Raw genomic sequence first — 21,644 nt, forward strand, 5'->3', positions numbered from 1 at the left:
CTGCTGGCTCCGTTAACCACAACCGCAGGACATAGCCGCTCAAACACGAACACATACCGGCCTGCTAAGGCCTTTCCTTCTGCCTGCATCAACACGGAGCATGCCTCGAAGCGAAACTTAGGCCTCTTAGAAGCATTTGCCGTTTAGTGTCGAAGTCCACCACTTCTTCTCTGCCAACGTTTATAGCGTTGTCAAGCAAGAAGCAGTAACATTTTCTTACTAGCGTATCCCTTTAAAAATAAGACTAGTTTTGAGCAAGTGAGTGCTTTGTCCATCCATGATGGTCATGTTAATTGACGTTACGGTTTTCTTATAGCGGCCGGAAACGATTCATCCATTAGTGTTGGTCAGTAGGCATCGTTGACCCCAAAGCGGCGCAACATGTTTCTTCAGTCACTCTCGCACAGTACCCAGAGGCACAAAGGCTTATATGTATCTTTCGGGTGTATATTTGGCATTAGAATTGTCTTCATTATAGCGCGTAACGTTGTCGTATCTTTGTAGTACATTTACTTCGGCTGCATCGACCCCCCGGCGCTGACCACAGCTGCGTTTCATGATTAACTTAGATCGGCTACAACAATAATTACGGTCCTTATTCAGCACCATGGCCATTGTCATCATCAAGAACGACAGCTCTTGGTCGGCACAATTCACTCACTATTCCCGATATTGCCAGTATTGCAAGTAAGAGAAGCACCGCCGCTATAATTATCTTGTGGGCGGATGCTGGTAGGCCACTAATGTGTCACCTACCATTCGTAACTCAGCCTTTGGCTTAGGGTTCGTGTTCCTTTTATACCCATTGTTTGTCCGTTTAGGTTTTCTGCTATTAGGCCTATTTTTCGATTCGCATGCTATCGTAGAGTCGCTAGTCCTGCGGTGCACTCGCATACAAACACGCATTAGTGGGCCCTTTGAGAATTCATGGAACAGGCCGCAGTCTACAAAGATCGAAGCTAGCGAAGGAACGATACTAGGGTCTTCTTTAAGGGGCTGAAAAAGAAACGCTGAAAGTGGCAATGCACTGCCCAGACAACGATGCTACTACGGCTGTACATTGAGAGAACCTGTTCTCTTCATTGGACCCCCATTTGTTCCCTCCTTAATATTGCAAGGAAGGAGTAGAACTAAACGATAGTCCATTAACTGAGGCCTGCGCTTGCCAGCCAGTGCTCAACGTAGAGTTCATCTAGACACTTTTATTATAATAGCAATTTTTGAACTTTGAGTTATTAGCAATTTATCAAATCGGTGCCAGTGACGAAATAATACCTTATCTAGGCCCGTAGAGACGATTTGCGGAAACAGGCTGTTCAAGCCTGCACCGCTACAAAACTTTATTGATCAAATAATTATTAGAGGCTCTCTCTGTATTCGCTTCGTTCACCGACGGTAGCATTTCAGTACTGGTAATCTTGTTTCTAAATAGACTTATATTATAATGGTGATACAAACATCATCGTTGCCTTTTTAGTTATTTTATATTTTGAGTTCCTCCTCCGTAGAGGCATTGTTCTTACTTCAGAAGAAACAGAAATCTATCTAGGCGTTTTGCTAGAAGTGGCATTTATTCATTCCTTCTTCGTGAAAGGCATTCTTCACTTTTAACTATATCCAACACAGTTTACATTTTAAAAATCAGGTAACAGGCTATCGATTTGGCACAGCCATGCGCTGTAAGTTTACTAAGTAAAAATACCTCGTATATATGTTACTATGCCAATTTAAATTTACATAAATGTTAGTTGGCGTAGTTCGTATGTGTTCTGAGGTACTATCGCATTATAGAGAACGCTTCAATAGACCTTCTCATATTCAGCCTTAGCCTGTCGGTGCAAAATCTGGATGTTTTCTAGCGTTGCCGTTGGCCTCCGTTTTCACCTTGTCGCATACAGGAAGCCCTCACGAAACTTTCGAGCACCAAAAAGATGTTAGCACGGCTTATCTAGGGTACGATTCTAGTTGGTTCATCGATGATAAATCGAAGTCGGTGAGGTTAATTATATCGTCTCCACTTATTTTACCTTTTGGCCACTGTTTTTTTGTGATTAGCTTTATATAGTGCCAATCAGTTATGCAAACAAGGTCCTCCTATATATATTCCTTGGAGCTATTTTCGAGAAATTTTCAACACAATCTCGTTGTCGCCTTGTTGACAGGTTACGTGCTATGGTACGTCCTTGAAAATGCCAAGTTTGTATAGGCATCGTTAGTCGAGAGTTATTAATCCCAATGCTCGTTATCACATGTGACCTCGTGTTCTCTAGTAGTTAATTGAATCACACGTATATCTATCTATCTACCAATGCATTGTCGAGCTCCGGCAGGGCTGTTTTGTCAAGCGGGTGAGCTCATTATGATGACATGTTGTACTGATACTGCCCGAGATAAGATTTGACAGTATATATATATATATATATATATATATATATAGATAGATGGTATAATCTGTTGGTTGTCAGTGGTTTAATGTTAATTTTGCAGCAATTGTGAGGTGATCGTGTACTTGTCGTGACTCGCTTGAGGCCACTGTTATCGTTACGATATGATACGCTGTTATTAAAGATAGCGTGTTAACGATACCTAGCATTAAGTCAACTTATGCTGATGACGATAGAATTTTCGACGATCGATAGGTATGAAGTATGTCTAGCCATCGGGGCAGTTATAGGGAAGCGATTTGGTACGAAAAGTTCAACTTTCAATTTACTCCCAACTAAGAACTTTCTTTTGAGGCATTCACTGCCAACATTACTAATAATTACGAAATTCAGTGACTCCATATACATGTAGTTTCCGTGTAGGAGTTGTCAATAACGAAATTGCGCGATGTGTACGATGACACAATTGAAACATAACGAATGAAATTACGTTAGTCATTGAAAAGCCAGCATAACAAAGCTATTTCGAGTCCCGGCAACAACTCGTCATACACAACCCGTTAGAATAGAGCAACTTGCTATCGTTTATATGGGAGAGGAAAAAAAGTGGCGACTTATCTGGTAAAAAAGAAGAAGTAGTTTTTTTCACGACGTTAGCCTCTTGCTAACCGTCAGGAACATCTTAAACAATTCAACAAGCTGCGTATAAAAAATCAATTTTCAAAAACGGTATTCTGTACCAGTATCCGGGACTGGATCCCGGGCCGCTAAAACGGTAACAGGTCACAATATTCATTCGCCGTCTCCATAGGCAATACACGCTCATCTCGTTAGGGTAGACATATTTAAGATAAACATATTTATCTGTGAGCGAGGTTGAAATTTTACTTTCAACCTCGTCTCTGGGAGAAGCGAAAGAATTATACCTAATCACATTGTCCCTTATTAGGGGATGTGTCTCGTGTGACCGCTTGGATTTGGATTTCGGCAGAGTTCGCAGTAAACGTTACCGAAAGTATAGTGGTACTATCGGAAAGTTATTATGCCCTTTCCTTATTGTCTGCCTATGTAATGACTGCTAATTAGGATGTCTAACTTTGTGTAAAAGCCACCTTGTTACTCCTGCGGTAATCGCGAGTTTCAATCTGCATTTGCTTTGCTATCTTCATACGGGTATTGATAGTCGAAATCGTATATAGTTATTACGCGGACGGACGCACACGTACAGCAGTGCCCTGTTTATCAGCCCATTTTATCACAGCATCGAGAAGTGAAATCAAATTGGAACATATCTATGGTGAATGAAAGCCAACTCGCAACAGGAGATCCTTTCACCTAATGGACAAAACAAAATCCCAATGAACTCAACGGTGGACACTGAACGCTATTGGTCGTAATTTTTTCATTGTGCCGTCTGTTCAGATGAACGGGGGTTGAATGATATATGGATGATGACCCCCACGGAGCTAAGCGCTTTTGCGGTCGCGGATGCCACATATAATATTGGGGCAGTTAGCTATGCCCGTATTGTTCACTGCAAGCGATTCCAGCAGAACTTTCGGCTGAGATATGAAATACGCAGTGCGCGACGCCGGTCAAAGCAGCATCAGTACAACGATGATCTGCCAATAAATAAGTGAAGCACTTGTACATTACGGGCCTCCGCGGCCCCGTAGTGAAAAATGAATAATGGCTTATGGGCTTTTACAGACGCATATAATATAGTACAAAAAAACGGTAGGAACATTGAATTTCTACAACGAATGAGGTGTGGACGATCAGATCAACAAGTCTCTTAACCGACAGATACGGCCATGCAAGATTGGAACGAACCAAAGAAAAGGGAAAAAATGCATTAAAAAAATCGTAATAAAACATTTTTATCGAGTTGTTCAAGTATTGTTTTTTGCGAATGATGGTTAGAAAGCAATGCGTAGGTATGGTGACTCTTCCTCGTGTCACCACCTTACGCCATTGTTCCAGCGACGCACGAAAAAATATAAGCGTTAACACAGCTGTGCCACATCAGTAGATTTATACAACTTAGCTAGCATGATATTCATCTTGGGATTTACCGATCATTTTCTTTGCATCTTTTACACTCCCAATATAGAGAACCAAGTTTACCGCCTTTTAATAGTCACTACACCCGAACTTCCTAATAGAGGAAATAAACAGCTTAAATCATCGAGTCACTTGACTGCCGTGATGTCACGCGGCTATCATCTCACGTACACGAATCTGGTCATTTCGGGAGCACGGTCCACTCTGTCCTTGATTCGAGGCGATTTCTCTACCTTGTCCTTATATCGGTATCGGTTTTTTTTTTTTCGTCGCGTACAGAGAGGTAGCTGAAGGTCCATCGATACGAAATACACGCATTCACTTACTGAGTCTTATCCCCTTCCCTAAAAGACACGAAAGAAAGTCGTACGTCGTCTCTACAGGGACATGGTGTGCCTCCTTATTTCTCGACTTTTGAATTGCTAAGTGTATCCACGCTAGTTTCTGGCAAGGTTGCCTTCGCCAAGCCGACGTGGAATCCTTAGCAAATAGCTTTTTGGATGTTTCTAATATGTTTCGAACGTTTGGACTTCGATCCACCACCTCAGCCTGGATTCTTTCGATGAGGAGCGCCATGAGATGTTTTTATCAGCCGTAATGATCGTTCGGCGTCATGACGGTGCTCTTAGCTTTCCTACTAAAGTATTCGAATTCATTCATGAGTTGGTCGCCGCATATGTGCGGAGCGCAATATGAAGCGGGATATGGGCAAAGTTTCGTCATTTAAACATACAATATATGCATAACATAAAGCAGTGGTCGAATTCAAGAAACACGCTTGTAACGGAGTAGTAGAAATATAGTACAATATTATCAAAGCTACGGCTATCGATCTTAATTTAGGTTGCCAGACTTTATCTATTCATCCACGATTGATAACCACAATCTGCAATATGTTCTTCAGGTAACGTTTATGGTTAACACAGAATTATACATGAAACCTTCGTGATAAACATAAACTTTAAGGATTATTCTGTCGACTATAAAAGCTGCTAACCTTAATTTATTTAGTGTAGCCCAACATACTAAAATATGTTTATCTAGACGGCGTTTACAGAGACGGACAATTCTGGGTTAGCCTTTAAGGTTAGAGGTCTCCTTCGAGCACTACGTCGATAACAGGGTCGGCCAAGCGTTTGGCTATGCGTCATGCTGCTGGGATAGTGGCAGGCCAATTGCGGTGATGTTGCGCCCTGATTAGAGAGGACGAAACCTTTTCGGAACCGTGGTGGGTCCGTGACCTGACTACAAAAGCAACATTGCAACGGCAGGACCTAACCGAAAGATTCCAACAAAAGCGAAGTGGACCACACAACGGCAATGCGACATAATAGCATAGCAGCAGCAATAATAATAAAGACGTTAGGTTATTGCAACCTTCTTACGAACTATAATAGCACGACAACTTCTTGCTACAACAACTAAAATTTCTTATAGATAATAAAATTGGCTTCGATAAATAAACTAGCTTGACATTCGTACTACGGTAGCTGACTGTACGGGCCGCGTAAGTTTGGTCGAACGCGTAATGAACATTATATTTGGTATTGATTTACTGGCAAAGCAGGCCTCTGGTAAGGAACGGTTCTCGTCCTAAGTGGACCATCTAATTACTAAAAATTACCCATTCGATCATTTCATTCAGGAAAGCGATCATAACTTGCGGATTTCTGACTTTAAAAACGTTGCAGCAGTTATCATGTTTTAAGATTGCACTTCTAAGTAAGACTAAGAACTAAACAAACGTATCTCTTAGTTGAATCTTGCCACGGCTTTTCGGTACAAACGGAATGTTTTGCCATTCAAAAAAGCTGATTGACCCTTCTACAAAATACGTACAACTAAAACGGAGACATACAAGAAAAATAAAAAAAATTCAAAATATCGAACCAGTTCTTACGATGCGCGTTTTGTAGGAAAAAAAAAAAAGGTGTTTCTAAATGGGATCATCTGCCTCTTTTAAAATTTCAAGTTTTACATTATTTACCCCTATCAAAGGACAAATAAACGGTTTTCAAGTCTCGATGTGACCTGTAACTAGCCCGAACCTTCCCTGCGTTAGCAGGTAAGGCTCGAGCTAAATCAACCAGCTCATCGACTGAAATTGCTCTTTCTTGTGTATTTTCCATTGGTGCTTTTCCTTTTTCTGATACTTCTTCCTTTTTTTACTTTCTGTTTCATAGCATAACCAGTTGTCATTACAAGGGACTCAACGTCTCCCTATCTTCACACGAACGAGGAGGCTCTATTTAAGCCAGGTTTCAAGAAAAAGAGGCAACTCAGGGCAAGATGTGCACCCGAATGTGTAGTTCGCGCCGTTAAGAAAGTGGTAGTCCGGAGCAGAAGGTATAGCACCTAATACAATCAAAGCGGCGGAGTTGGTCAACGCTAGGGACAGCTGTATCTCTTCCCGTCTGTTTTACTCTGTCCACGAAGAAGAAGCAGACCCGCTGTTGAACATTCAGGGCCACAATAGCGTACCGTCACTCGTTCACACGTCTCGTCTGCAAGCGTGCGTTTCCTGCACCTTCTCTCTTTTCTGTATCTGAGTCTGGCTGAGTGTCCATCGTCGAATTTGGGATGCCCACCTTCTCCCCTGGCCGACTGCTCACAGCTGTTCGTGTTGCGCATTCGGTGTCTTTCACACTCTTCCAGCAGTGTGTTCCTCCCCGAAGCTTCGTCCTCCTGAAGCGCCACACGACGCCCTTTCTACGAACAACTGTGTGGTCTCGCACAACATTTCTCTACCTCAAACAAGCTTCTCACGGGCCGGAACTCTGCTGTGTCGAGTTCTTTCAGCAACACTGCCCCTTAAAACGACGAGCCTCAGTATCTCGATTCGTCTTTGCTCCACCCGCCGACCAACGGCCGCTCTACAGTCTGCCTTGCTTCTGTGCTTTTCGCTACTCTCGAAGTCGCTTCTTTTCTCGACAGGGCGACTCACAAAGGCGAGCGTTGACAAGGAACGCCAACGTGTAGAGAAAGACGGACATCAGGACGTACTACTTGCTGGTTAGAGTTGTATTAGCTCCAACCAGCTGTGCTGCTTCACCCTAAAGGGTGTTCTGTCCACCAAGGAAGACAATAAGTCAGCGGCGGACTGCAAGCCGCGGTCACCGACAAGAGCGTACGAAGGACTCATTGACGTAGTTGAGTGGCGGTCACGGAAGGAGCAGCAGCAACTAAGAAATAAAAGGGTGGTTACTCGTATCCCCACTAAACTGACTCGTCGCAGAACAACCAGGCCCGCGACACCAACAACGGCGGGATAAAGCGAACTATGTCGAGCGAACAATAACCTAGCTAGCTAAAAGGTATGTTGCCAGCCTCGCTGGCTCACTAACAGGCCTGGATAGCCGACTAGTAGGCCTGTTGCATGGCCTGAGTTCGACCAGACCCTTAAGGAACCATGTTGACGACTCTAAAAAGTCACTGTGTTTTCCAAGAGAAACTAGCACACATGAAGTGCGAAAGGGGCTAAGCGAATGAAAAGTGGATGTACTCTGGATGTTGATGGGCAGGCTTGGGCGGGAAAGCAGAAGGAAATCTCCCGCAACTATTTGGCCCTGCACTTCCAACAGCCGGTGAACACGGACAAAGCACACTTTGTAGTTCCGTCGATTTCTATCAGGGACAACTGCGTTGCCACTGCTTGTGCTTGTCGCCCGCTACGTTAAGTTTAATAATAGGTACATGGGATTGGGGTGCCGGGGGGGGGGGGGGTCTGAATAGTAGGCGAAGGGCAAAGAAGGGAGCACGAGGCAAAAAGCAGTGCCAGCATTGGTGACGATTATAATCGCATAGTAAAGATCGAGCGGATAGATAGTTGTACTTTTACTTGGCCAAAAAGCGGAAAAATGACAAGCTTCTGGTTGGTCAACGGTTCAAGAGTATGTATAAAAAGGAAATGAAAGGATACACCATGCCGATCGGTCACATTCGGAAATGTCGCCCGGCAACGGACTAGGTCACACCTCACGTACCTTAATAAGCTGGCTTGAAACCGACTCGTCGGTTTCAAGATACCGCTTAATTCTCGAAGTGATAGTAACTTCCTGTCGCTTCACACTTGAAAGTGCCGCGGTCATCTTTGCGTAACTGGCCAATGAAATTTGGACTCGAAAACTCGTCTGCCTTACCTGGATGAGCGGAAAACATGAGGAGGTGTTCAGTGTGTTAGGAATACATTAAGCTGAACGACCTTAAAAAAGTTCCAAACCTACTGTTGACCGCGATGCCTGGCCAACACTTTTGCGCACAAACTTACTGGCGCTTTTAGCGCTTACAAAGACGGAATGTTCATCTAGAAGTTATGAAAGCATGACGTCTCATCTACTTGGTTAAGTAGTCAGCTTTTCACGTCGTTAACAACTTTAACGAAAAATGTTTTGATATATAGACCTGATATACCATACTATTCAGACAGAAGCAGGAAATGAGCCTTCAATTATAGGTGTAATCGTATATCCTGGCTAGTGTAATAAGAACACAAACCTTAGCTTATTTCCTTCCAGCTTATTTCCTTCGTCTATGCTGCGATCTACTAGGTGGTACTATCTATACTTTCCTATATATAAAGCACTTCATTTACAAAGGATTTGGACCTTGTCAACACTGCATATAATTACACTTCTGTAAATAGCTTGTTTGCTAGCTGCCTGCTAATTATCATTTTTCTGTTTCCCTTTTCCTAACAAATAAGGGTAACGTTAAGGCTGCACTCACGTCTTTTCTCCTGTCACTCAATCAATATATCAGTTGTAAACGATTATCGACCAGATTTCGACATCATCATTACACAAGCAGAAACGAGTAGCATAATCTATGTGCGACTGCGTACGCATGGTTTCTGCAGGCCGGCTTTTATTATAGCGGATCTGTATGACTCATCATTCCTTCGTTTTCCAATGCTCCTACCTCTTAACCATGAAGCTCCCATGTTGCCAAATCGATTTCGAATCCTACCTCTGTTATTATTATCTCGGTTGTCATATTGGTTCCAGTAGTAGCAGTGGCCAGTCGAACCGATCAGCTCTTCCGATGATGATATATCCTTCCGTATTTTGCCGCTTACCTCCAACTGGCTCTTCATCAGCGCTATCATTTAGCTCTTCTTATGTATTCATTATCTTCACTCGATTATCCTGTTGTCCGGCCGCCGGTGCTGCCGTCGCAACGCTCTAGTGTTTTATGTTAGATTCTCCCTGCCTCCGTTTATTCGGTTCTCCTCAATTCGCTCGTATCTGTGCGCCAGTAAAATGCTGGAGCACCAACTAGCGTCGCCCAACTCGCTGTTGTTTCTTTCGAGCTTAGTTGATTCAGTGCCGATGAACTCTGGTACACTGTACAGGAACAATACCGGCCTTCGCATCGACATCTATAGCGTGCTTAGTTTTCACATGTACCTATATGGGGCTACTAGCGGTGTATAATACATGAAATTAATGTCGTAGCCTGGGCTCAACGGAGACCAGGAAACCACCATGAGCTTCACCTACTCGGCACTCATCTTACGAATTATTTGACTGTATGTTTAGTTGATTGTAAATTATCCTTTTGTCAAACGTTATGCCGCATTTGTTGCTCGAGCGTACACTCCAAGAACACTTACCAACATGGAGTAGAGGGACAGGCGTTTTTACTCGCCGATTCTTTGTATTGATATAAGTAAAGATACGAGATTTGACGATGACAATTACGATTCAAAAGGAGAATCAGTGAAGTGTTTTCAAATTTAATGGGATTTTGTATTCGCGAGGTATAAGAATCCTCTAGAATTGGAGGTGGGCGGATCAGCGGCGCCACTGTAGGCACTTTCACCGCTATTCTCTAGCTCAACAAAGAGATGGGCACAAAACGAACCAAGCTTTCCCGCCTTTCCAGTAATATTATATACATATAATGTTGACGATTCAAGGGGTGCCCGGTACACCTTAGTAGTGCGCTTTCCATCTGCTGGCCCGTATCTATTTAGGGGTGTACGTTCTAGCCTGCTCAGCCACTCAGGCGGCGACTATTCGCGATGCGTACGAACTAGAACTGATGTTGTGTTCCTATTGAAATATTATCTCACTCATCTCATAGGGTATGAACGATAATATGTAGACGCACTCCACTTCTATCTGGGTAGCTTTCATTTACCTTGAAATTTTTTTTATTGCCACTTCGCTGCCGCTAACAACAGCGACCTTACAATCGTAGGGATACCGACACTTCGCATTTGCTTGAATTTGCCGCCGATCATTTTTGCATGCAGCAGATCCCGTACTCTCGACCCATTATACTATGCACCCAGAATACCGCTGCTCACAACAGCATAGATTAACACCTCGGCTGCCACCCAGAGTTGATTAGGGGACTGACAGCTACTCCCTAGATTTTTTCTAGCTTCTATTGTTCGAGGACTTTATCCTTAATTTTCGAATTGTTTATGGCCATATTGAAATGTCAACTTTTACCCTGGGTCTATCGATGAGGACCCGCAAAATGCAACAAAAGAGAAACCATACTAGAGACGGTTTTGCGCCTGAAATCTCTAAAACACCACCTGGTATCATCGCTTTGTAGTCATAGTCACAACGGGTGAGTGACTGTTGGCCCCCGTTGCCCTAGGCGAGTCCCAGTGCGAAACATTTTGTGAGATTGTATACTTGAGAAAGATGAAGACTGGACGGGAATGGTTTGTGTCACCCCTGATAATAACAACATCGCTTTGATATGAAACAGTGCGACAACTAAAACTACAACTACTAATGTTTCAGCAATTAATGCCTGTGATAAAAAGATCTTGTGTTTTGAAGTTCGCGCCGGATTTGATAGTCCGACTGCTTGTTTATTGAAGGGGTATCTCTGTGTTTTGGATCTCATAGTTGAAGGTAGTTGCGTAACACCATTACCCGATCAGATGAGTGGCTACTAACAGTCATATACAAGCTTCAGCCTAGATTGCGTCATGGCGTTGGCCATTTAGGGTGCATTCGGGTCGAATTGAGTGACAGAGGGATAAGTAAAAGTTTTAAGTTACGATCAGCTTTAGCATCATGAGTGTGTATACAATTCATGCTTATGTTTAAACGTACATAGCACGTCCAGCTAAACCAGTTGCGAATTCAGAATTGGAACTTTTAGATGGCTATATCAGAAACTCAATTACTCGATGTAATGAACACCTGAACTTCTACTATACAGTTAATTTCATACCATTGTAATATACATCGTAACGTTGTATTATCGTGCATATTAATAAAGTATAGTAAAGAAAACCACTCTCGACTTGCAAGAGTTGTTTCCAACGGGTCATTTACGCTGGCCGTATGGCGTGACTTGTTAAAGAAACCCAATGACTCTAATGGCAGCAACTGCATGTATCCATCACCGGTTACGCCGCGAGTATCGGCAATACGAACATACTGCTCCTGTTTGTGTTATTAACGGTACTCAGTTAAGTACCTTATCGCTATCTGAGGCGAAAAATAGAGGTTATTATGAGTACAGCCAATATGGTGGTCAGAACGACGGAACTATACTACCGCCCTGAACAGTTGTAACGGAGTCACTTGGCCTGGATTGCATCCAAGCCGCCACTCATCATTGCAAAAGAAAACATTTCTAGCTAGCATCTATTTTGATCATCACATTTCTGTCTGAGCCTTTAAAAAATCGAGTGCCAAGCAATGCTAACCTGCAGTTAAGGCCACTCAATGTAATGGCAGAAAAAGCAGAAAAAATAAACCATCATAGCGTATATTTCCAAATCAATTGAGTTTGTCTATTGTATGTTGAAATATATGAATCATAATACCCATCGTGTTTTAGTTTACAGCCTCTTTGTTTATCTAAAATTCAACGAATCAGAGCCAAAATTAGTAGCGTATCTATTGACTATTAATAGAAAGAATTTTTTTATGTACGTTAGTAGGCTCGGTATTAGGATATTTCTATGCAAATCGACCCTAAATCAACACTATAGAAAGGCTTCTGCTATAATATATTGATAGACAGGTCTGTTAACTCGAATCGTTTAAATAATTGCCACCACTACATTGGCATCAGGAGAAAAAAACTCTTCGTTGATACACATTTTTTTAGTAACAGAGCACCGAGCACGAGTAGCAGAGAGTTGACCCAGACTTCGAAGTACAGCAGAACAATTAGACGATTATTTTTTTCGAAAATTATCATAGCTTAGATAAAATTCAATGCACGTTAGTGTCTTCAATAAAGTGAGACCCTGCTCAAAAGAGACTGCTCAAATCTGTCAAAGAAAGCTAAGCAGATTAACCCTTTCACGCTTAGTTTTGAAACTAATTTGAATGTTATATTTATCTCCTTGTACCACTGGTTGCGTCTTGTCTTATGAACGCCAAAATCGTCTTGCAGTTAAGGCTTCCACTGTAAATACGCGAGATCCTGTCGATACTTGCCCTTAGTATTCACGTCACTTATACGGTCTTTTTGAATTATTTTCATTTCAATCAAATGCAAGGGACCTCAAAACTACCCTTCACACGCGCTCCGCCACTTATTGGACACTAGTTGAAAGCGTCTCCCCGTAGATGACGATACTCTGAAGCGTACAACTCTTCTCTAAATATACATATTCCTGCCACAAGCAAGCAAGACTGAACAATATTAACTACAATATTCAATTGATATAATTCAGTACCTAAACGGAGAAGCGGTCCTATTTAGTGCTGTAGATACGGTGAGCAAGTAGAGCTTCAAACAATTACCTGTGCTTGAGTGACCATTCAGTCAAGAGCTGCCTGCTGACCCAGTTGTGCTTGCCATTTACCATAAGAAAAATCTCTAGGAATTCTGGTTGACTCTTACTGTTGTGGAGTACCGTCCGACTCGGTAACAGACACACGTTCCAGGGCGGGCGTTTCAAGTGCTTTCGTTCCTCATAGATAGAGAAAGATAGCTCACAGGATCTCTGAACTCGATTGGCATAGTTAGCCAACCATAACAAGATCTCTCACGCCGCAGCGGCGTCGATGGTGCCTGCTCGGTTATGTAGTGCCTAACAACACTAATAATTGTATGGATGGAGTGCTTGACTTACACGATAATAACGGACTTGTAGATGTGTGAGCCGCAGCGGCAAAAATGTTTACTGTTTATTGTGGTACCCAGCGGTATATGGAAATATGTGTGAGTTGTAATGGTGGCAATTGGCCATAAACGAAAGTGAACGTCCTGACATGAAGCTACTAAGAGGGAGATGCCCGCTGTATCAAGCTCGATGACAGAACAAGTCGTTCATTCCGGGAATCATATTGATGCTCTCGAGCATTACGCAAGGATAAACAGACAATCTGTAACAGTTGTCGATTGCTTAGTTCTTGGGAAGAAAGGACGATGGACTCCGTAGTCGCGCCAATATTGTTTGTTTGGAGATCACTGCAGAACGCAGCACTTATATCTAAGTAGAATTTAACCTGACGAAAATTCAAGCAAAGCACACCGGAAGTTCTTCCAATTATTAACTTTCCATTTTCCATGGATACTGAAGGATCCATACGAGGTAAACATTTTTGAGCGCAAGTGGGGTTGCTTGATCGTAGCGGAGAGTTAAGTGGTAGCGAGACACCGGAAAAAACAACTGCCCTTAATTTAACTTGTGATACACCTGTTTCATCTATACCAGATAATTATTTTAGACGCGCTGAAGTTCTATAGCGTGGGTTCACTAAATGGTGTGTTAGATGGTGCCAACGTGGAATGTTTTACCGAAGCTGATCTCGTGTTTTTTACGTGGTCAGATCTAGTGGAACATCTATCTAGATTATGTTGCATTACGCCATTGCGCTCTTGATGAACCGATATTGTTCCTATTTCGCGCCATCTGAGGTACTCTGCTCTGTAACGTCTCTCTGTCGTTCATCAGACAAACATCTGCTAACGCAGGAAAAGTATCCAATTTCGGTGTCCTGCAATCTTTTTGCTTCCTGGTTTTGTTGAGATGTCATTGCCGGCGACGGGTTAGAAGACATTAGAAAAAGTGTCACCGGAAACATAAGCACCGGTTTATGTTCGTCTGTGATATACTGACACAGTCGCTTTAGTTCTATGACAGGCCAAGTGAGAAAACAGCGAATGCAACAACGGAAAAATTGCTTTTCTGCATGTATACCATGCGTATTTTTTTCTTTGGAAAACAGGATCACGAGATTTCTCCTCAACGGAGCAGGAACAGGGAAAGAAAGGTCGCAACGTCTATTGCTCGTTGTGCGAACAAGTTTGCCTGTCTGTCTCGATGTATGCGTGTGTATATGCGCGCATATGCGGGTGTCCGTCCGTATGATGCGGTAATAAAATCTTTGGCCCTCTGTGTTTGTTCTCAGCAGGAGCGCAAAACACATCTCAGGACGTCGATGAACCGGCAGACGTCAGGGCGGCTGTATTACAAACGTTTTCCAGGGACGTTACACTACTAATTTTACCGCTATCACTGCTACAGCAACAGAAGCAGCCGCAGCGGCCATTGACACAGTCCCTGCTACTATGACCGCTTTGTCGTGTTGTAGCCAGCCCTTTGGACGGTATCTTTCAGCGTTCGGTAGTGCCTCCCGCTTCGAGTCGACACTATTTGTGTTAAATACATTCATCCAGTGATTTTATGAGCGAACACACACACACAGGCAGAGACATACATACAGAAATGCACACGGTCGCCCACCAGGATAACTCACTCGGCCGGTACGCTATTGAAGCCGCGGGTCGCTCCGGTTTAATGCGCGGCATCCTCTATATCCACCGAATGCACACTGGTTATTCTTCTCTGCCGGTTTGTTCACGAACCGTTGCCGATATCGCTGGTAGTGATGTTGTCGGTGATAATGATAATGCTGGTGCGACCAGCCTCCGTCGTCGTTTTCTTGCGAATGCCATCTCTGCCGTTTTTCCTCTGAATCTATTCGGACCAAATAGGCCAGCGGGCAACAAACCTGCGAACAGGCTTTCCTTCCTCGTTTTCTCCGTTGTTCCCTTTCTGCCTTCTTTCATTCTCAATTTTTCTGCCGCATCCAGCAGCCACTGTCGCTATCCCTGCCGGTACCGCATGTGCGAACAATTTCGCGCGGCAAGCAATCAACTAAGAAGGCAAGCGCCACTCCTGTCTCCCTCCAATCACTGTTTTCTTCTGCCGAGCTTACGCATTGTTTTATTAAACGAACGTCAGCTAAACCCGCCAGCAGGACGCTGAAGCAGGCTTCTAATCTAAGAATAGGTCTATCAATAGGGAACGGATTCGGATTGAGAAAGCAACTCTTAAACTCTGGCGGGTCAAGACTGGGCTGATCATTAGAATAGGCCCAGTCGAGGCTCAGCGCCTAATCAGGGATACATAAACTTGGTTTAAATTAGCCCTTATTTAGGAATTGAACAAGTATCCTGCAGCAACGGAGCGTTCAATATTAAATGTATTGAGCTCGGTTTTCAAGCTTTGGTCCACGAAATTCAGCTATGGCTACACTAGCAATGGCGCTCAGATTTAAAAAGGTTCGACTTTTAGGTCAACCTATACCATGTTCTCGTTTTGCAACATGAAAATGTGGCTATTTTTCCATCGTTTTGTAAACACGATATTAGCAAAATTAATAGACGAACAGTGTATATAGCTTTATTAGGATTGTGCCGTTTAGGACGTAGGCAAATAAAAGCTATGCTGGTCTCACCGTCAACATCATTTCTCCGATTTGGCATCTTTCAGTCGAAGTGGTCAGCGATGACGCTGTTTCAAAGGGAGGGAATCGTCGAAAAGCTTTCCGGTGAAACATTTCTACCATGTCGTTGTCTAGTGAAATCGATGAATTTGATGACCTGCCTCACATGACGGTTTTCGTTGGCAGGAAGGGAGTCTGCTATGCAATTAGAGACGTTTCAAGCTATTTTACGACCATCTGTAATAGACATTCGAACAATGGTGCATGGGGGCCCACCAAAAATGAGGAACGTTTAAGTGCGCGTTCTAGCTACACACATACCATATATAGATATATGCGTATAGATAGATCCGAGTTACCAGGACTGTTAGGAAAGTATCGTTTCAGCTCAAAGGCTACGAAGTTACTATGTGAGAATCAGTTGCTACTGCAGACAGGAAAATCCACGCTATACAATAACGCTATTTTGTCAAGACAACGTATGCATATTTAATGTGATAATTGATTTTACAGGAAAAGTTCCTAAGTTTGTTTTCGAAGTAACTTACAATCTATGTTGCAATAACTCGACTTGATACAACGGTTAAAACCTTGAAGTAGGCTTCAATTCTATCTGCTTCAATTTGGTAGTTTTCGATTTACTGCTTTGAATAAATTTTTGTCATCCACACATCGTTGCTGCAAGCGACTTGTTCTACAATGAGAGTAAAAAGAACTTGTGTAGCCGCAAGCCATTAACAATTTTAAATGATGGCGTACAGAATCGCGCTGGAGTACGGGTAGGACATAGAAGCGTTAACGCGTACGTACTTATAGGTCTCATTTCATTAATATCTAGCTATGACAACATCTGGGCTTGATGGATCTACCCATACAAGGTTACCTTGTGTCTGTAACTCGCTGGAAAACCCCCTAGCACATATGCCACTGAATTCCGCCTTGAGCGTAAAATTATTCGATAAGTACCCCCAATTTATTCGTAGAATAAATAAAAAAATACATTACAGTTCAATAAATTATATTGTCAAGAGATTCATTTTGGCAAATATGCTACAAAATATCTATGCTAGTTACAGCTGCAAGCTTCATAGCACAACTTCTCGGTAAAAAGAATCGACATATAAAATGACTAATGAGTTCTAATGATAAAAGAAAAAAAAAAACATGATTTTGGACACGTAGATTCAGCTGTAAATTTACCCACAATTAAATGCGCCTATACTGCCAAATACTCCCAGACAAGTTACTAATCTCTTTCCTTAAACAACTTATAACTCACCTACGATTCTACTGAATCAGATACGCCATTTAAATAAAATCGGGAGCGACTAACATAATGACTGTGGTTGTAGTTATTTAGAACACCAAATGTAAATGAAAACAATACATCAACTCAGATGGGATGGAACCCTACTTAAAAGCCCACACTATGCCGGCGGTTAGGGCTGGTATCTTTAAACAACATGTGCTCATTGACTTAAAAGTTCAGAACTTATTTTTGGAAGTCACAATACCGTGCATAAGGAAAAAGCGTTTTGCTGCCTTTTTTTTTTTTAAGAAATATTAACAGTTCAGTGTCTATATCGGCATTACACAATATGTTCTCAGCTGCATGCAGCTTTGTGTATATTATTATATCGAAAAAACATCAATAGTTTCTAAAGCGCACCTATGTACCGATAGGTAGGTTGATTTGTGACTATGAAAGGACTACGTAGCGTTCCTTGATCATTCCGAAGGGGCTCTAGTGCGGAACAGCAAAATCAACAGCTCACAGGGAGACATTTGTACATACATAAAGCTAGTGTTAATTTTTAATGTACTATTCAACAGCTTTGAGTTTCGTAGAATCTGTCGTTGTCACTATGGCTGGCGTTACGTTATCCTCGGTATAAGTCTCGAATCTATCTTGTGGCCTGGTCCGCTTGAGTCTAGCTAGTTTGTCTGTCATTTATGTATCGGCAGTGTTTGCCAGACAGGGACAGAGACCCGCTATAAGGGCAACTCTATTGCAACTGCGAATTTACGTTCTCGATGAGTCATTTCGGAAGCTGTTACACGCACTTGTGCATACATATACAAAACGCCAAGCACGAACTGGATGGACCTGAACTAATTACCTAAAAGATTACTTTTTCTTCACCAAAACTGCGCTGTTTTTAAAAATATTAGCCTTTGTGGAGAAATCCCGAAACAATACGGTACAGCATGCTTGAAAATGTAGGAACAACTAAACCGTTATCGATTGCGGTTGTTGGCCATACAACGTTTTTAGGCGTCGTGTTGTGGACGGCGCATAATTTAGAAAGTAGGAACGTTTTGGCGGAATATTTTGAAATACGGTTAAAGTTCATGGATATTAAGCTACGCTTAGTTAGACATTTGCTTGAAGGCGGTGGGGACGAAGAGGACGAGATCTCACAACTTTTTGGGCGGATCCTATTTATTGGACTCACGAACTCGCGAGTGCCACCGATGCTCTCATAGCAACCAGCCATACCAACAAACGGGTAACACATATATTTTTCGCAACATATTATGATAAATCGTCTCCTAGCTAAGTACACCGCATAAGTGGTCTCCTATAGAGAGAAACGAGCTAACAATAATAACCTTGATAATAATTGCGTTTACGCTATGAAGGGTATATATCAGCGTAGGAACAATTTTTACACTGTCAACGGATGAATTAGCTTGCCAAATTGTGTAGTGCAGTACTGTTATTTTTTGTATCGTTCACCCTGACGTGCCTGCCTTTCCGGCCTTCATATAGTCTGATATGAAACAGATTAATCTGAATATTAAAATATCTATATCTAAGTAGAAAGGGATCGCTTCCTGATCTGTGCATAACATACCTTTTCTTTTCGCAGCTTCAGCATATCACTTGTAAATATGTTTTCTGGTCCAACAAAGCTTTTCCAACTTACCGGAATAATTTGTTTGTTGTTTTGAAGGCGCATTAACCTATTCAGTCAAGAGTTATCTGTGGATTAGGGTGGATATGGTGACTGTTTCCACTCGAACCGATATTTTCCACCAGCCTATCTAGCACCCTCCCTAACATGCTATTTCCCTTGGAAACAGAAGCGATTGTACCACATTTTCTTTCTTATAAAAAGCCGAAATAACTCTGTATGCGTTCCATTGAGCTACGAATAATTTCTTTTCGCTTTCAAATTTAATGTGATCTTTATCGTTTTATATGCGCAATGGCTATCAAAGGTCTGTTTTTTAAGAGATAAGCTATTGTCATTAAACGGAACATCAGCTCTAAAGAACATTCTATCTATATTTCACACTGGCCTTACCCAACGATGCCAACCCGTTTCATAAATACGTACGGAAGATACGTATAGCAAGAACAAAGGCACGTATATTCAAACAAATATATAATACAAACCGCACGCTATGTAGAGCAGCATGTATACAGCTGACCGAATAATGAGCTGATGCGTCATCAGAGCTGACGTTATTGGCGCTGTTGTAGCTTTTGAAATGGACATGTTTGAATTATTGATCCTATTATTATTGTGTTTTAATGCTAATGAGTAGAAGAGTGACTTCTGCACCGCTTAGAGGTATCGAGGCAGATGTTCTGAAAACAATTAAAGCTGCCCGATGATGGCCATACACGCTGACCCGTCTACCATACAGTCGCCTTTATACGATTCTTCGCTCTATAATCAGAAGACGTTCTACATCGAAGCTATTGGAAAGGGCCTAGTCGCAGAAGTTCTATAGACATTTATTCGAGTGCAGTTTGTTACTTAGCTACAAAATTCGCTTAAACTTAACAATACGTTCGGTGTAATACGTTACGCTCGTAGGCTAGAAATGAGACCGTCCTTTAATGGTCTAGGGAACTAGCTAGGTGGCAGTTGGACAAAAGGCACTTATATCTAGAAACTTCGGCCTCGTTGAGCGAGAAGGCTGCATTTGTCTACTCTGCTCTAAGCATTATGTCACTTGAAGACGCATGTGATAGCAGCCTGTTCCCTATACAAATAGAGAGTGCTAAGTTTTTAACTTTGAATTAGACGTGATCTATATATGATCAAGAATAATAATTTTTTGTCCACTACCTGTTTGCCATTCGAATTTTTAAGTTTTTACTAAGAAGCAACCTGCAGCGCAAGCCGATTGTAACTTCAATAAACATCTACAATCAGCATTCTATGCATAGTAAGAACTTCTGCAGTTCTAGCAGTGCCCAAAATTGAGCTATGGTAACTTACGTTTTGCTTCAGTATACCTAGCTAGCACATAGCTACCAACACACCTGATATTCCCGAAAGGTTCTTCGTTTGCTTCGCACAGCTAAGTATCAATGTTCTTTTCTCATACATATATATATATATATGCTCGCTATGTTTTTCACTCTATGATAACCAGAAAGCGAGAGCTGCCCGGACGCCAGTAGTGGCGGTAGTCTATTCTCTGATAATTTTCGTCGAAATGCTCAGTCGTGACGATCCGAATGTTGACCATCCACCCACTCAAAACTGATGCTTGTGACTTAAGCTTCCTACTGCTGGCACACATGCCGCGGGTTCTTCTCTTTGGTCACCAAAGACTAAAGAGAAAAACAAGGAAAGATGTATAACAAACCACCGAATTCGAGGTAACAACACGCGTACTCGGCGCACAGGAGGTCATACTGGTCATAGGGGCCATTTCGCACGACGTCGGCATCATCATCGTCATCGCCATCGCTATCGTCACAATCGGCCGCAACTAACAACATCAACAAGAGTAAAATAGAAAAAAAATTCAAGTGAACAGGGGGTAACACGTTGGCGAGGACGCTACGAAATGTTTGGTTGTGTCTTAGTGCAGCGGTGGCTACGATTGAGGAAGCAAAACGCTGACTGAAGTACAAGAGGTGTTTGTATGAAAAAGATACGAGCGAGTCGAGCAGTAACTTCTCTACGAGTCTGTGATCTGAACGAATATCTGAGCCTACACAGTTTGCAAATAAGAACAAGTTCGATAGAAGGATGCGTTTATATGAAAAAAAAATAGTATTATCCTTTGGCATTTACAACAATTGAAATCTGCAAGTAAGAAAGTTAATCTAAAATCTTCTTAGGTGCTTGTTAAAAAAAGATAAACATTTGGAAAGAAGTCGCCACTTAAGCTACCACAAGCGATTTACAATACAGCAAAATGTGTAAAGCTACATGTAGTGAATATAACAACATACATTACGTGCTTTTTGTTTACATGGTTGCATATAGTTACTTGCCAAAAATAGAGGTGGGATAGAGGCAGAACACTAACTACCAAACAAATGCTGACGACCTTGGACAACACTAGCCAATAAATAGGTCAATCAGCTATGCATCAATAGCGATGCCTGGAAGAAAGTCGACCAAAAGGTGTTCATTTAAAGGGATTCGCATCAATTCGCTTAAGCTTGATGGAGAATCACGAGAGCAAACCCATCCTACGTCTCATCTCCTACCCATATACCTACCGCATCGACCCGTATCGCTAATGAAGTTAGTTGTTAATCCCGATGGCCAAA

General features: G+C 42.3%; 1 protein-coding gene across 1 annotated transcript in view; it reads right to left on the reverse strand.

Moving 5' to 3' along the window:
- Window positions 1-17,491, reverse strand: part of LOC111243195 (uncharacterized) — an 85,635-nt gene extending 68,144 nt beyond the window's left edge. The window contains exons 1-3 of the mRNA XM_086986256.1: window positions 16,663-17,491; window positions 16,127-16,351; window positions 8,432-8,587 (exon numbers count right to left, since the gene is read on the reverse strand). Of these exons, the coding sequence (XP_086842382.1) occupies window positions 8,432-8,587; window positions 16,127-16,237 (267 nt within the window). The 5' untranslated portion in view covers window positions 16,238-16,351; window positions 16,663-17,491. The remainder of the gene's footprint in view (window positions 1-8,431; window positions 8,588-16,126; window positions 16,352-16,662) is intronic.
- Window positions 17,492-21,644: the final 4,153 nt, after the last annotated feature.

The sequence above is a fragment of the Varroa destructor genome, unplaced genomic scaffold (assembly GCF_002443255.2).
Source record: "Varroa destructor unplaced genomic scaffold, Vdes_3.0 BEIS01000001.1, whole genome shotgun sequence".
NCBI lineage: Eukaryota > Metazoa > Arthropoda > Arachnida > Mesostigmata > Varroidae > Varroa > Varroa destructor.